Source organism: Elephas maximus, chromosome 5 (assembly GCF_024166365.1).
Source record: "Elephas maximus indicus isolate mEleMax1 chromosome 5, mEleMax1 primary haplotype, whole genome shotgun sequence".
Classification (NCBI taxonomy): domain Eukaryota; kingdom Metazoa; phylum Chordata; class Mammalia; order Proboscidea; family Elephantidae; genus Elephas; species Elephas maximus.
Window position 1 is genome coordinate 41860159 of NC_064823.1, and position 17920 is coordinate 41878078.

Below are 17920 nucleotides of genomic sequence, written 5' to 3' on the forward strand. Positions count from 1 at the left end.
TCAACCCTGGGTTCCCTATTACCAGCTTTCCTCTTCCCTCTTCCCTTCCAGTCCCTGCTCCAGGGCTGGTGTGCCCTTTTAGTCTTGTTTTGTTCCATGGGCCTGTTCAATCATTGGCTGAAGGGCGAATCTCAGGAGTGGACTCATTACTGGGCTGAAAGGGTGTGTGGGGGCCATACTTTCAGTGCTTTTCCAGTCTCTGTCAGGCCAACAAGTCTGGTCTTTCTTTTTGAGTTAGAATTTTGTTCTACATTTTTCTCCAGCTCTTCCCGGGACCCTCTATTGTGATCCCTGTCAGAGCAAGTCAGTGGTAGTAAGCTTGGCACCATCTCACTGTGCTGGACTCAGTCTGGTGGAGGCCATGGTAGATGTGGTCCATTAGTCCTTTGGACTAATATTTCCCTTGTGTCCTTAGTTTTCTTCATTCTTTCTTGCTCCCAAAGGGTTGAGACCAGTGGAGTATCCTAGATGGCTACTCACAGGCTTTTAAAACCCCAGATGCTACTCACCAAAGTAGAATGTAGAACATTTTCTTTATAAACTCTGTTATGCCAATTGAGCTAAATGTTCCCTGAGACCATGGTCCCTCAGCCCTCAGCCCAGCAATTTGGTCCCTTAGGGAGTTTGGCAGTGGGTTGGGGAGGGAGTTTGGATGTGTCTATGGAGGTACCATGGCCTTGCCTTGTACAGGTTGTGCTGGCTTCCCCAGTATTGTGTACTGTCATACCCTTCACCAAAGTTACCACTTATCTTTGGCTAGTAAGTGTTTTTCCATCCCTCCCTTGTAACCATCAAATATTGTTTCTTTTTGTATGTAAACCTTTTCATGAGTTTTTACAGTAGTGGTCTTATATATTTGTCCTTTTGTGATTTACTTATTTCACTCAGCATGATGCCCTTTGCTGAGTTCCTTTTGTTTGTGGATTTCTTTTCCATTTGTTTTGTTTTTGTAGATTTTGTTTTTATTGAGACTTCGTATTTTTCTTCTTTATTTTGAATAAGTAGGTTTGTTAACTTTCTTTGTAGTTACCTTGAAATTTACTCTTATCTTCCTAGGTTGAACCAGTCCGTTATCACTTGGTATTGCCTTACCTTCCTCTCCATTAGAGAGTTCTATACCTATACCATTTATTCCCTTTTTTATTGTTCTGATGTTGTTGTCATTTACAGATTAGCCTCTCTGGTTCTCTGTTGCAATTGTTTTGGTTTTGGATAGTCCTTGAGAGTTCATTTCCTAGGTTGGCATCTGGCTGGTACAATTTTGCGTCCTAGATTCAGGCTCTGGTCTGATGTTGTTTGTTCTAAGACCGAAGGACTCCCTTTAATAATTCTTGTAAGTTTGGTTTGGTTTTTACATATTCCCTTAATTTCTGCTTATCTGGAAATGTCCTAATTTTACCATCATATTTGAATGAAAGTTTTACAGGTTATATTATTCTTGGCTGGCCATTTTTTTCTTTCAAGGTTTTATATATGTCATCCTGTTGCCTTCTTACCTGCATGTTTTCTGCTGAATAATCAGAGCTTAGTCTTATTGTTTCTCCTCTGTATGTGACTTTTTCTCTCCAGCTGCTCGTGGGATTTTTTCTTTGTCTTTGGTGTTAGCGAGTGTGATTATGATACGCCTTGGTGTTTTTCTTTTGGGGTCTATCCTATATGGGGTTTGTTGAGCTTCTTGGATGGTCAGCTTTTCATCATTCATGATAGTAGGGTAGTTTTCTGTCAGCAATTCTTCAATGATCTTCTCTGTGTTTTCCGTTTCTCTCCCTGTTCTGGAATCTCGAATCACTCGCAAATTTTTGCTTTTGATTGTATCCCACGTAATTCTCAGGGTTTCTTCACTCTTTTTTCTGATTTTTCCTCAAACAGAGTTGTATCCAAGTGTTTGTCTTCAATTTTGGTGATTCTGTTTTCCATCATTTCAGACCTGCTCCTCAATCCTTTTATGACACTGTCCATTTCTGAAATCTTGCTGTTTATTTTTTTGATTTCTGATTGTTGTTTTTGTATGATTTCTAGTATTGAATTTATTTTGGCATTTTGTTCTGGTATTACTTTCCTGCATTGTTCCTTTTTTTTTTTTTTGTCTATATTTTCCATGAATTTGTCTGCCTTTTCCAAATATTTGTCTATTTTTTCCTCATTTTTGTCTGCTTTTTGGTTCAACTCTTGGGTTGCTCTAAATATTAGAGATTTGAATTCCCTGATACGTAGTTCTAGTGCCTTTTCTTCTACTGGAAAGTCATCTGGTGTTTTATCTTGGACACCGACCAGATCCATCCTGTCCTGTTTTTTTTTTTTTTTTTTTAATATGTTTTGATATTGTCTGCTGTCTTTGGGATACTCAGTAGTTATTTTCTTCATTTATTGACTGTAGATTTGTTTTGTCTTGCTTTTTTGTTTTATTTGGTTATGTCTGAGCAGGCGGGCTGTGCATTCTTTGTTGTTTGCTTGTTTGTAGTCAGGATACTTTTCACCTCCTCGTTCAATGTGCAGGGCCAGTCATTCAGCTACGGTGGAGCACAGCAAGTGCAGCTGGTGTTCTCTCTCTTGCTGGGAACTTCATGAAGCTGCTTTCCTGTACTCCCTGTCCACTGATCTCCGACATGGGTGGGGTGAGTCTAAGCAGCATGGATGCTGCAGTTCTCAGCTGGCTGAGCCATCACAGCCAGTCAGGAAGCTTGGAGGTAGAGCAGTGGGGAGAGAATGGCAGGTGGTAAAGCATGTATGGGTGGTTACTGGGTGCTCTGTCTCCTGCTGGGGGCTCCGAGAAGCTGCTTTTCTGTGCTCCCTGTCTGGTGATTCCGGACTGAAGTCCTAGATGGTAGATCCATGCTGCATTAGCTGATGGGGCCCCACGCATGTATCTCTCCTTGCTCTCTGTCTTCTGCTGGTTTCTTATTCCATTTGGTGCTTGGCTGAGTTCTCTCTCTCTCTTCATTTGGCACCTTAGGTCCCAGGAATGATGTTTGTCTCTGTTTTACTCAGTTTTTTTTTGGGTCTTTGCTGTGGAGCGACAGCATGGTTCTTCCATTTACGGTGCCATGTTGGCCAGAAGTCCTGCTGTTTTTCTTCTAAAAGCTCTTTTCTTCTATATTCTCCATTTTTTTTCTCTTTATCTTGTTTTTCTTCCAGGCACTTTCTCACTTTAACCTCGTGCGATGCCTCTTTGTAAGAAGTCTTTGTTTATTTCTTTTTTTCTGGTGACCTGGAGATTGGTAACAGTAGTACTAGCAGTAATGCTGAGTACTAGGACAGAACTCTGAATGTCATGGATTGAATTGTGTCGCTCCAAAATATCAACTTGGCTAGGCCACAATTCCCAGTATTGTATGGTTGTCTACCATTTTGTCATCTGATGTGATTTCCTTATGTGTTGTAAATCCTATCACTATGATGTAATGAGATGGATTAGTGGCAGTTATATTGTTGAGATCTACAAGATTAAATAGTGTCTTAAGTCAACCTCTTTTGAGATATAAAAGAACGAAGTGAGCAGAGAGACTTGGGGGACCTCATACCACCAAGAAAGCATTGCCAGGAGCAGACCATGTCCTTTGGACCTGAGGTTCCTGCGAGGAGAAGCTGCTAGACTGAGGGAAAATTGATGATATGGACCTTCTTCCAGAGCCGACAGAGAAAACTTTCCCCTGGAGTTGATGCCCTGAATTTACACTTCTAGCCTACTAGACTATAAGAGAATAAGTTTCTCTTTGTTGAAAACATCCACTTGTGGTATTTTTGTTACAGCAGTACTAGATGACCAAGAAAGCTAGCATAAGTAGCGAGGAGAGATGAGAGTGTCTGTGCAGTTTGGCTGTTTATTGTTTTTAAGTTGTACCAATGGGAAGCATCAAAGAAATAGAACCTATTTGGTTCAGCTTAGTATGCTTCTATAGAGGGCATCCTAATTTTATATGATATGGGAGAAGGCATGTTTCTTTAATTCTTTCCAATTGGCATTTCAATTAAATGGAAATGTGTAAACACTTGAGAGATGTGGATTTTTTTTTTTTATTTACTACAAGGCCACCTTTAGTTATAGGGCATTACGGTGGTTCCAATACCATTTATGATGCTGTAGCAGATTAAGACTGATATCTTGTGATTGTGATTATATTAGTTTCCTATTGCTGCTGAAACAAATTACCACAAACCTAGTGGCTAAAAACAGCACAAATTTATTATCTTATAGTTCTGGAGGTGAAAAGTCTTAAAATCAAAAATTTTGGTAGGGGTGGGTTCCTTCTGGAGATTCTAGGATAGAATCTGTTCCTCACTTTTTCCAGCTTACAGAAGCTGCCTATATTCGTTGGCTTCTGGCCCTTTTCCACCTTCAAAATCAGCATTTGTATCGTTCGGACCCCTCCTTCTATCATCATATCTCCTTCGCTGACTCTGACGCCCTGAGTCCCTCTTATAAGGACCCTTCTGGTCATATCAGGCTCACCCAGATAACCCAAGATAATCTTCCCATCGCAAGATTCTTAATTTATCACATCTGCAAAGTCCCTTTGTCATGAAGGTAACAGTCATAGATTTTGGGGATTAGGATGTGGACATCTTTGGGTATCCCTTATTCTTTGTACAACATACCTGTTTTAAATCAGTTCCTTTTCCCTTACGACTTGTCTTAGTTATCTAGTACTGCTATAACAGAAATACAAGTGGGTGTCTTTAACAAACAGAAATTAATTTTCTCACAGTTTAGGTGGCTAGAAGTCTGAACTCAGGATGCTGGCTCTAGGGGAAGGCTTTCTAACTTGGTCAGCTTTGGAGGAAGATCCTTGTTTCTCTGAGCTTCTGCTCCTGAATGATCTTCATGTGGCTTGGCATCTCTCTTCCCCCATCTCTGCTCTCTTGCTTGCTTGTTTAATCTCTTTTACACAGTCACGTGTTGCTTAATATCCATGATAACTTAACGTTCCGTGAAATAGGACGTTATGTGATTTGGATGTTGTGTGAACACCATATTATATACTTAGCAAAGCTATATGGGATAATGGCAGTGCAATTGCTTTGTATACAAGAGACAAGAGATACATGTGTTGCATGCAGGAAATTGTTGTGTTTGCTACACCTGGCTATGTCTCCTGTACCCTGTTCTCCAATTCCGATATCTGAACTCTAGTATAACCTTATGGAACCACGGATGTATATGTGGTTGGACGTTGCCTGAACAGATGTTATGTGGTGAATGACTGTATCTGAAGAGATTGACTCAAGATTTACCCTACACTAATCCTGCCTCATTCACAAAACAAAGACAACCCATTCCCAAATGGGATTATAAACATAGGTATAAGAACCAAAAAACCAAACCATTGCTGTCGAGTTGATTCTGACTCATAGCTACCTTACAAGACAGAGTAGAACTGCCCCATAGGGTTTCCAAGGAATGGCTGGTGGATTTGAACTGCTGACCCTTTGGTTAGCAGCTGAACAGTTAACCACTGCACCACCAGGGCTCCAAAACCACAGGTACTGAGACTAGGATTACAGCACATGTTTTTTGGGGACACAATTCAATCCATAACATTATTGTTGATATCAGTCTTAGGTAAACTGGAGTTAGCAGGACTCCATTTTTAGTGCTATTTTTACTTTCTTGAATCCTTCTCTACATACGGAACAAAAATAACAACTGTGCTCTGATGAATCTACAGAACAATGTAAGTTCAAACCCCCAGACTTTTCTTGATCCACGCATTTTCTGTGCTTGATGCAGAGACTCTACTGGGTTTTGAAATCTTAGTGCTAATGGCTGGTAACATTTTTGAGTTATTGTGCCCACCAAAGAAATAAAGCAAACTTAATCCTCTGGATTAAAGGCCCCAAATCCACAAAATCCCAACTCTATCCCTCTACTAAGATCTGATAGTTCTGAGAGCTTGCAAGAGTTGTTAATGTATCTTCTCATGGCCTTCACATAGCATCAGTCAGGACAGAGAATGGACTTTCTACTAACATTTTAAGAGAGTGGTATCTTGTCAGAAAGAACAGCTCTTCATTCTGTCTGTTACCATACTTTCGTTAAGGAGCCCTTGGCTGCTAACTGAAATGTTGGCAGGTGGTTCAAACCCGCTAGTAGCTTTGCGGGAAAAGACCTGGCAATCTGCTTCCACAAAGATTTCAGCCTAAGAAACCGTGTGAAACCTAAGAAGCCTACTCTGTCCTATAGGGTCACTATGGGTCAGAGTTGAGTCCATGGCACACAACAACACCACTCTTTCATTCAAAAAAACTGACATGGAGGGTTTTAGGGGAAGAATGAGCAATGAATCTGATAAGATGGCAGATGCCAGGTGCTGGTGGGTCTTGTAAGACACGAAAGATCTTCACCCTAAGGAAAATATTAAAGGAATTTAGGTAGAAAAAGAGAGGTGGGCAAGGGAGAAGTCATGGCTTATTCCTGGACATTTTGGCTTGGAAGATTGGGTGGGTGGCAGCTCCACTGACTGAGATGGGAAACAAAAAGAAAAAGAGCAGGGTTTGAAGGTAAGATGCTAGTTAAGTTGGAATTGCTTGTGGGATATCCAAGTGGAGATGGAAAACAGACAATTGACTATATAAGTCTGAGGCTCAGGAGAGAGGTTTGGGCTTGTAGTACGGATTTATGACTCACTAATGTAAGGATGATCATTGGGAGTTCTAATGGAGACAGTGTACAGAGTTATAAGAGAAGATAGAATAAAACAGAGACCTGAGGAGCATCAAGATTCAAAAGACAAGCAGAAGAAAGACCTTCAATGGAGGCTAAAGAATGGTTAGAGAGGTAATTGAAAAATCACAATCAGTGGACAATGTCAAAATTCTTACCCATTCATTGTATGCTATTATTGGGAACACTTGCAATCATAATTAAATGACTTGAAAATTGTTTCATTACATATAAAACAGGGTCAATAATTCACCACTGTATCACAGCATTATGTGGTTCAAATGAAAAGATGTTTTTGAAAATATATTTTTTTAAGTTTTACACCAGTGGTTATCAAACATTAGTGTGAAACAGAATTATCTCGCAGATTTGTTAAAATAGATTACTGGGCTCCACCCCAAGAATTTCTGATTCAGTAGATCTAGAGTGGGGCTCCAAAGGCACCCTGGTAACACATGGTTAAGTGCTTGGCTGCTAACTGAGAGGTCAGCGGTTCAACCCCCGTCCCCAGTGGCTCTATGGAAGGAGGATGTGGCAGTCTGCTTCACTTAAAAGATTTCAGCCTTGAAAACCCTATGGGGCAGTTCTACTCTGCCCTACAGGGCCACTATGAGTTAGAATCTACTCCACTGCAATGGGTAGGAGATTGGGGCTCCATAATCTGAATTTTGCAAAAATTCTCAGGTGATATTGATGTTGATAGTTCAGGATCACTCTTCTAGAATTACTGTGTAAGACAAATGTAAGCAGTTATGCTTTTGGTTTTATAGCAACATTCACTGAGTTTTCCTCCTTATGTGTGTTTTCTCCCTTAATTTTTTTTCATCCCTGTCTCCTCCGTCAATAGATGCTGTTGAAACTTCTTTACCCAGCTTCATATCTAGCAATATTCATTGAAGCATGTGAAAGATCAGCTTAGTGCATCATTTTGTTGTTTACAATAATGAGCAACGGCTTGAGTTTAGTTTACGAATAGGAAAAAAAAATATGTGGTATATTTTATAGGGAGGAGAAGATAAGGAACCCACTGGTACAGAGGTGGGTTTGTGTGTGTGTGTGTGTGTGTGTGAAGTCAATTAGTTGTAGACGCTACTTGTTACCCAGCTTTCAAAAATCCCATTAGAGACCTTGTAATTTGATCCGGAGGGAACAATATGAGGAGTCAGGTAAGAGGAAAAATTGACCTCACTCTTTAGTCCCTTCCTAAGTCCTGAGAAATGCGTGCACCTCAACACTCCCCTTTTCAATCCCACAAAACAGGAATCAGGAAAACGCATTAGCACCCCAGAGTACAGCCTAGGAACACAGAGCGGGGAGGGAGGAGATTTAGCATCGCCAAGACAGAAGGAAACTGGGGGAGGGGAGAGAAAACTTCCACTAGTTGGAGAATCTGCTGCGCGGCCGTGGGAAGAGGAGGGAAGTGGGGAAATGTACCTCACAAGTCAGCCAGACACTTTGTCTCTGGGCTTGTGGGAAAGTGAGGGAGGAGGGAAAAACGCGGTGCCAGAGCGAGAGAACAGGAGCTCCCGCCGCTGATTTAGAGTGAAGACCTGGAGAGCTAGAGCGTTCTGCACTACTTCTTCCCTCCTGCGGGCCATTTCTTCATTGCTAGCCAGGATCAAGAGGGGGGCGCTGGGCTGAGTTGGTATAAGCCAAAGTTGCCGGCATCGCCGCCGCCGACCCCACTTCGGCCCCTGGCCCAGAGAGGGAGAGGTAGCCTTAGGGGGACACAGAACTCACTCTGCGGAGGGGGCGGGGCCGCCAAGCCCCTCTCCAATCACCGTGGCAGCTCCAGCTATTTGCATACCCTATGCTAATAACAGGCCTCCCGCTCAGCCCACAGCCGCGCTCCCCGCCCCCTCGGGGGTCTCCCGGGCGGCCCGCGGGCTGGGCGAAGGTGAATATATTATGATAACTAGGCGGGCTTATGCGTCAGCTCTTGGAAGGGGGCGCCCAGCCTCCGGAGCTGCAGCCGGACGCCCGGTGCAGGGAGGGGGTCGGGGGAGGGACGTCGCGCTCGGAGCGCGCGCGCACTCACACACACACACACACTAGCATCCCGAAGGGTATTTAAGGCTCGCACGAGCAGGGCTGCGGAGATACTTCGGGAAGCCGCGACTTCGGCCTTGCCACTCGCATTAACTCCTTGGCTTATTTCGTTTCGTCTCTCCTTTCCCCTTGGCCACCCCTTTTGCACTGCGCTCTCGCGGTGTCGCTCAGCCTTTTTGCCTTTAACTGATACAAGGTGGAAAACAGGTCGGCGTACAGGAAAACACCGAATAGCTAGAAATAAGAAAAACTAACAGAGACGCAACAGGTCCGGTGCTCCGTGGCGAAAGCGAGCGGTGACCTCTCTCCGCGCCTCGCTCGGAGCCCATCCGACCCTGCGCAGCCGCTCCCAGAAGAGGTGTCTGTCCTCTGGGGTACCGGGAGGGCCAGTTGGGTGGGTTTCATTTCTTTTTACTCCATTGTCACCCAGTCCCCAGACTGAGGGTGCTTTCCACTCGCAGCTGGGGGAGGGAAGAAAGCGGAGGATGGTCCACGCCTGCTTGTCTCGGCGCTGAGGAAGCGGAGGTCCATCTGCGCGCCCCGGCACTGACTCCGCCAACTAGTTGTGCAGCCACAGGGACTGAACTTTGGAGGAATCGTCCTTTTTCTTTCCTTCTAAGATTGGTCGAGGTGATAGAGGGTGGGAGGCGAAGCAGAGGCAGCCGACCCCGCCGCAATGCTGGTGAAGAACCAAGCAGGCAAAGGAGGGGGCCGTGAGCCGGGCTCCGAGGATCCGAGTCCCGCCGCCCAGCACTGTGCCCGGACCTGGCCCCCGTGCGCTATCCTGGCGGCCCTCCTGGCAGTGGTGGCTGTGATGTCTTGTCTGTACCTGGGGGTGAAAACCAACGATCTTCAGGCGAGAATCGCCGCTCTCGAATCCGCCAAAGGGGACCCTTCCTTTCGTCTGCTGCCTGATTCACTGGATCAGCTGAAGGCAATGGTGCAAGAGAAAGTGGAGGGACTTCTGGCTCAGGTGTGAAAGGCTGGGGTATTTTGCACGTGCATAACATCTTGCAAAGGCTTGATTCTATGTACGCATCACCTCTTGCTGTGCGGTACGTGGTGTGGCGGTTTGTGTGCATGTGTTAGGTGATGATTTACGCTCACTGTAGCCATGTGTTTGTATATGCACATTCGATGAATCGCCATCTGTCTCTGTCATCTTTCTTCACTCTTCCGTCATGTTTGCTTGTTAAACATATATGGAGATCTAGATGGGTGGCCAAAATGGTGGGGTGGCATGTTATATCTTCTTAGTTTTCTGGAGTTGCATGAAATTCTTTTCCAATTGTATGGAGAATATCCTTGGAGAGAATGTGTATTATTTTCCTCAAATGTTATGGCTAGGGCCATAGGTGTTATTAATATTCCAAAGGGTAATCACTCTTAAAAGTGAAATATCCCTACATATGATTTAAATCAAACGTTTCACACCTTGAATGTTTCCATACTAAATATTTAGAAAGAAAAATAATTAATTTTTGTAAAAAATACATTGCCAGGTATTTAATGAATGTAGAACCCTTGGAGTTGGGAGTTGAAAGGAATCTGCATTGTTACGTTTATCAAAACCAGGAGTGCTTTACACTAGAGTTAGTGGGTTCTCTGGAACTTGTTCTTCCAACGGAGAGGCTGTTTGGCAGTAATAACAGCCCAATGTGATAAAACAGTTGACCTTCATCTATGAAACATTGGCTGTTTTAAAACCTTACCTAGAGAAAGCTTACATAGAACTGTAACGTGTTCAAAAGGAAAAAAAAAAAAAAAAACTGTTGCTGTCGATTTGAGCTCACAGAGACCCTATAGGACAGAGTAGAACTGCCCCATAGAGTTTCCAAGGAGTGGCTGGTGGATTCGAACTGCCCCTCTTGCTTAGCAGCAGAGCTCTTAACCATTGCTCTGGGTTTTTGCATTGACTGCATATGGTGAGCTGGGGGAGGGAGTGATGATAGTTGGAGAGTGGAGAAAGGTGTTATACAAGTCCAGTAGTCTTGATACCATGTCAGTGGCCATGTTCTTTTTTCAGGAATTGGGTACTATTTATTACCTTTTGACTAAAGTCCAAGTACATAGGTAAATGTTAGTTATGGAGGATGTGACATGCTGGTAAATCAGCATAGGGCCAGAGAGCCCTCAAAGAATCCATTTCTCTGCAGTGCTGCTCATGGTAATGGATACATCTTCTTTTCCTACAGAAATCCTATGAACATATGGCTAAAATAAGAATCGCAAGAGAAGCATCTTCAGAGTGCAACTGCCCAGCAGGTAAAATGGAACAATTTAACAAGGTTACCTCTGTAGCAGAGTATTTTAGAACAAAGGTCCTGTGTCTGTCAAGTCTAACTGTAATAATAGTAAAGAAAGAATGCAGACCCAAGTTACTTTAATAAAATCAACATGTCTCCGTCAAAAGAATGGTAAATAAAGCCCCAACTATTATTTTAAGCAGTGTACCAAGGTCATATGGGAGAGCAAAGGAGATAATCACCAAGGAAAATACAGGCACGATGATGTACTAAGATGATGTTCTGAGATTCACAGACTGAAAAATATTCTTCAATTTTATGACATTATTTTAAGGTCTATGGTGAAAAGGACTGTAGAACATGTTAGATTCTGAATTCTCTGGTGGCTAATGTTACATTCGAATAGATTTCCATTGCCTTCCCTTTGGCATATGATTACACTAGTAGGCCACCTCCACTTCCTCGGCTGCTTTTTTTCTTTCCTATCAAAAGGTTCTCTCTGCTATCCTATAGCTAAAGTATCGCGAGGAGATTTGTTTTTTATCTTGACCTTCCCATTGCAAACTACTACATTCATTCTTAATGACTTCTCAGAAAAGGCTTTTTTTTTTAAAACCACTTTTCTGTGCAACTTTAGGGAACTGTATTAATGACAGCATATTAGTGGAAGGGTGGAGAAGAGAGATATCAAGGAATAAAACCCTCTGGGTAATCATTAAATCTTCATTCATAGACCTTGGAAGGTTGGTAGTCTTCTGTAGACCTCTTAACAATTTAGAACCCCTTGGAATATTGCCCTCGTAAAACATCTAGTAAATTTACCTGATATAAACGATGAGAAACTCTCCTGAATCTTGAGATTTTCATTTTAGATAAACTTTGTTAGTGCATTTTGATCCTTTTAGTTTCTTTTATTATCAGTTATTGAAAAGTGAGTCTCCTACATCTTCTTTAATATTCAGGAACATGATACTTAGATACAGCTGTCTATATATGGAAAGGCTACTTTCTATATTTTTCCATCTTCTGAGATTTTCTTTTTTTCTGATAATTTGTTTTGACACAGCTAAACCAGGTACCATCTTTAGAAACTTTTAATGTTAACTTCAGATTGTCCATCATAAAAAATTTGCAGTTTATGTTCTGCTACATTGTTGACAAAAGTGGAACTGTACTTTTAAAATGAAGCCTTTTGATTGAGAAGATGTATGTATGTGTTAGGTAACAGGCACACATCGAGTTTAAGATTTGACATTGTAGATTTCCTTCTTAGTTGATTTAAATTGGGAAAAACCTCAGAAGTCAGAAATACAAGGAAGGCACTTTTCTGGTTTAGGAATCAACTCATAACAACTTTGTCAGCCTGTAGGGATTATTTAAATTCTCAGGACAGTTGGTACAGGACTTCTGATCACACACTTAGAGTCCAGCATTTTCTGTATATAGTACTCTTGCTAGCTGTGTGAAGAGTAGTGTTTAGTTAATGGGATTCTCACTGGACTTAGTGAAAGGAGAAATGTGGCAGTCACAGCTCTAAGTTCCATTTTCTGCCATGTGACTATGATGTTTCATGTGGGCTGGTTACTGAAGTTTAATTTGTAATCTCAAAAACAATAAAGGTAGGCTACTACATCTAGAGTTTATTTTTTTATCTTGGAAGATCAATTTGAAACATATTTCATCTTACATGTTAATTTAATGATAAATGGTGATTTCCTTGGCTTTTTTGTTGGCTCTCACAAATGGCTGCTTTACTTCTTTGCCACCACTAGAGCTCCACATTACATCAGTTTTTACTGGGTTACTTGCAAGCAAACATTTGGAGGTGCACATTCCAATACATGGAATCAAACTGGTCTCTTGTTGAAAAAATCACTATTTTAGAAGCACCCCCTGCTGCCTGTGGAATAATCAGACATCATCAAAACAAAGGCCTTATGATGAAAGTAGCGTCTCCAGGAAAACTAGCTATTTTGTATTATGGTCAGTGAGTGAGGTATTGTCCTAGGGAATGAATGGCTGGCCAAGAGGATTAGAAAGGAGATACAGAGCTTCCCACCTGGTTTGGCTCTAACTCTGGTTTGCAGTGACTAAGAGTTGTCACCCAGACATCTGTTTGTAGTGCAGAGTGAGGCAAGTCTGTGACCTCAGCACAGTTCCCGTGGACAGATGCCCACCCCTTGAAGTTGACACTCTTGTTGACAGTCTCAGCCACAGAGCCAAGGCCTGATAGCAAAGGAGAGATGCTGTATTGTTTGTGCTCGCTTCAATTGTATTTGATAGAACTCAGTCCCAGTGAGGTTTCTCTAGGTAGTTTATAACAAAATCATAGAATTTACAGATTTTTTTTTTTTTTTTAATATACAGGAATGAAACTTTGTAGGAGACAGATGTGAAAGACTATTAATGGCTTCTGTTTTTTTTTTTTTTAAACTGTAGGGGATGGTGCTGTCTGCTTTATATGCATGCTCTCATTTAATCTTCACAACAGCTGTGAAAGTCAAGTATTAGTAATCTCTTTATTGTGCTTTAGATGAACGTTTACAGAGCAAATTAGTTTCTCATTAAACAATTAATATACATATTTTTTGTGACGTTGGTTGCCATTTCCACGGTGTGACAATACTCTCCCCCCTCTAGATCTTGGTTTCCCCCTTACCAGCTTTCCTGTCCCCTCCTGCATTCTTTTCCTTGCCCCTGGGCTGGTGTGCCCATTTAGTCTCATTTTGTTTTATGGGCCTTAATCTCATTTTACAGATGAGGAAACTGGGACTCAGAGAAGGTGAATAACTTAACATAGTACGTACAAGGTCAGAACTCCTGCCCACATCTGACAGAATCAAAAGCCCAACATCTAATAAAGAAAAGAGAATGAATTATAGGCTTTGGAGCTGGACTGGACAGCCCTGGGTTGAGATCCTGGCCTGCTGCTAAATAACTTTGTGGCCTTGGTCAAACTAACAAATTTTTCTATGTTCCAGTTTTCTCATCTGTAAAACATAGCTAACAATACTTTCTTTCCAGGGTGGTAATGAAACTAAACTAGATGATAGCAATTACTATTCCTTTTACTATATTATATGTTACTCCACTCTAATCTGGATCCTGGAGACACATGATATATAGATGGGATAACTGAGACCTGGAGATGATGATGTATAACTTGCTCAAAACCCAGCCAGTGGATAGTTAATGGCAGGTTTGGGGTGAAAATACTGTGCTTAATTAAACAAATTTATCTGTAGATCATTCATGCAGATAATCAAACTAGTCAGCTACATTAATGAGGGTTGGTTCTTTACAGGTATTTATGTTAGTGTCCTAAATTATTTTAATTCCTTTAAATGATTTTTCTTAATTTTAGGAAAAATTTTTGGTCTTTCAGGTAAATCATGATTGAGGTAGATAGAACCTGGGCTTAGAAGGGCGTAGAGATACTTAAGAATGTCTGTACAGTTTCCATACCAGATGTTTACAAAAAGAAGTAGTTTTAACTATTTGACTCATTTTCTTTTTAAAACAGTTTTATTGAAATATATTTTACAAAATTCACTTAAGTATGCAATTCAGTGATTTTTTTTTGTAAATTTATATTTGGGCAACTATCACCACTATCCAGTTTTAGATCATCTTCATCACTCTTTGAAAAAATCACATTTACTTTTTTCATATGCTCAGGAAAAGCTTTATTTTTTTGCTTTAAAAAAACTCTAATATTCACACTAAAGAAGCCCTAAAAAGAGACAACAACAGAAACAACCAAACTCAAACAAAGTGAAGCTCCATTTAGCAGAATGTTTGATTTAGCAGTAGTTGAGCCATGGGAATTCAGTTGGCATCTGTGGCTTGGCCTCTGTGAAACTTGACCCTCATAGGAGAGAATAATAAATGGGCCCTTTGCCATGGCTGTGGAATTCTGTTTTGGGTTCTGTTCTTAGAGCCCTATGTACAATGTGTATAAGCCAGTCATGTTTATGAGAGAGCTTCCATGTGCCAACTGATAAAGTACACTGGGAGCCAAGCAGCCACCCAAAAGATAATTAGATCACAACGTTTCTGAAATTTACTCATCAGTAGTGTTGCCTGCCCAGGGTATTAGGTATAAGAACCTCTGTGATGTAGTGGACAGAGAATATAAACGGGGAATAAAGAATCCAGAGTTCTAGTCCTGGCTCTGTCATTAACAAGTTATATGCTCTTGGGCGAGTCATTCTCAACAGTGACTTTTACAGATGGGATATTTTCATATCCCCAAAATAGGAGTATTGGACTAGAATGATTTCTAAGGGTGTTTGTGGATTCTCCAGGTATGTGTTCTTCTGTATGCCAAATACTGTGATAGATACTGGGAATACACTGACAATCAAGGCAGACTTGGTATCCGCCTCATGGAACTTGCATTTCAGTGGGAACGACAGCCACTGATTGAAAAATGACATGAATTTACTGGTGTGATAAGTGTAAACAAGCCAGTGTGCTTTGGAGCATATGACTGTTACCTAAATGTAGGTCCTGCCTAGTGCAGTTTTGAGTCAATGAAAGTACACTGAAGTGCGGAAATATGAGAAGCGAGGAAATACAAGGGCATATACTGTAAATGGCAACCCTGGTGGTGTAGTGGTTAAGTGCTAGGTTTGCTAACCAAAGGGTCAGCAGTTCAAATCCACCAGGCACTCCTTGGAAACTCTATGGGGCAGTTCTACTCTGTCCTGTAGGGTCACTATGAGTCGGAATCAACTCAAGGGCACTGGGTTTGGCTTTTTTTGGTTTATATTGTAAGTATAAAGGCAAGGAGGTATATACCTCAAATCAAGCTCCTTGAACAAAGAGAGGCAGAACCTTTTATACCATCCCTCACAAGCAAGTACATGCAAACGTCATGGGCTATGTAGGTTATCATGGTGCATAGGCACAGTAAGACAAATTGCATTTTTTTTTCCTTTAGTATGTAGAGAAAATGGCAGATAAGCTCCACGTGGGGCGGGGATCTTAATACTCAGTTAGGTCTTAATGAGGCTCAGGTTACTGTAGGACACTTTTGAGGCTAGTAAACTGGTTTTGACTGGTTTAAGGCAGAAACTGAGTTACAGGCAGCACTCAGGGTCTTGAGGACAAGGGACAGGTGGAGCAGGTCTTACTTGATAGTGGCTGAGCAGCTGCTGGCTGTGCTCACTATCATGACCCAAACCTCTGCCATGCTGTAAATACTAAGATTTTTTTTTCTTTTCTCTTGAAAAATAAAAGTGTAATTCTCTTTTAGAAATTCATAATAGGAGAAAATTTGGCTTCTGATTAAAAATAAAAGCTCTAACAATGAATAAAAAGTTGATTTGCATAGCCTCATCTGACTTTTGGTCTTCCCAAGAATCAGTGGTACGTACTGATACCTGGTGTACCTACTCTAATACTTCACCCAATTCAAAGGAAACAGAGACTTTTAGTATATAAAGGCTTGTTGTACATAGGATGGTAATGATTTATTCTTCTACTTTTCTCCTGAAAATAGTGAGATTTGGATTGATAAGAAGAAAAACTTCCTGTCTGGTGGTACTGGACAGTACTACTGGACCTGGACACTGTACTCACTAATAATCATTTAAATGTAAGACAGCCAGTTGTCTGCTTGGAGAGTTTAGCTAGAGGTAAAAAGGACATACTAGATAGCTTCTAAGGTTCTTTGGTACTCTCCAGGTCTGTGAAAAGTATTGTATGCAAAATAAGAATAAATGTAGGCAAGTAAAAGTATCTCTGATTCATGCTGTGATTGATACAGCTCCTGGTGACTGCCTTTGAGGTAAGTTCTCCACCTTTTAGGTAGAAATAAATGTTAGCTGTAGCCTTTTTTTTTTTTTTTTGTAGCCTTAAGGTTGTGTATCCTTTCCCATGGGATATGAAGAACCTTAAATTACTTCACATAGCATAAATTTTACTTTATGATATAAAACTCGTTTTTCCTGCTAACATGATTTTTCACTTATGCTGTACAGTTTTTCTAACCAGCCACACAATGAATGGAAAGAGTGCATCAAGTAAAGAGATAATAATGTGTAGATGGTCAGTTATGTAATGTAAAGAGTAGTCAGCAACAGTTGCTAAGAGAAAGCAAATTAAAAATGCTATGAAAGTTATTTAAATGAGACTAGCAGGCATTCCTCTCCTCTTATAAAGCCAACAGTACAATGTGACATCCAAGTGCATTAAAGCATTCTTGTTAAATTGTTTCAATCCTAATGAATGCAATAGCTTGGACTTACCACTTGGGTTGGTCTAGTAGTGACAGCTGTCAAAATGCCCTGCCCCCCAAGGGATCAGGGACAAATTGCCTCTTGACGTATTATTCTTGTTTTTTAGCATCTTTTTAGTTTCTCTTGTCTATGAGTTATTAAAAAGCCAATTCCTCAAATACCTTTTTTTCTTTCTTACCCTAGTAATTCTGCTTTTTTCCATGAGCAAGGAATTATTTAAGAGAAGGGTATAATTTCTACATAGAGCTTAATTCTTCTAGCTCATTTGAAGAACACAGATGCACACATAGTCTCTTAGGACCATAATAACCTACTACGCTCCTGGTTGGTTTGTAATTGTGCAAAATCAACTATATGGCATTAAAAAAAAAAAGCAGTATTTGAGCATCAAAATTAGGTCTAGGACTGGAGAAGGGGGGTGTACTGTCATCTACAGGATTGGGTAAATGAAGAGCTGGTGGGGAAACATGCCAGAATCAGGGATGTTTTGAAGTCCAGGGGATATTTCCTGCTACAGGGGCAACCCCACTAGACACTTACCAAAATAACATCAGTCTATGTTATCTTGAATGGAAACCATCCAAAACCATCAGGAAAAAGTGTTTTTATTTCATCCCATCACTTCATAAACATTACTTAGTGGTTTGATGGAAGTCGAGAATGTGAAAACAATGTATGCGTTACTTTGGCTGCAGGCTGTAGCCACTGTGTAACCACCA

General features: G+C 41.2%; 1 protein-coding gene across 1 annotated transcript in view; it reads left to right on the plus strand.

Moving 5' to 3' along the window:
• Positions 1-9094: 9094 nt before the first annotated feature.
• Positions 9095-17920, plus strand: part of COL25A1 (collagen type XXV alpha 1 chain) — a 535067-nt gene continuing 526241 nt past the window's right edge. Inside the window, exons 1-2 of the mRNA XM_049885528.1 lie at positions 9095-9683; positions 10906-10975. Of these exons, the coding sequence (XP_049741485.1) occupies positions 9387-9683; positions 10906-10975 (367 nt within the window). The 5' untranslated portion in view covers positions 9095-9386. The remainder of the gene's footprint in view (positions 9684-10905; positions 10976-17920) is intronic.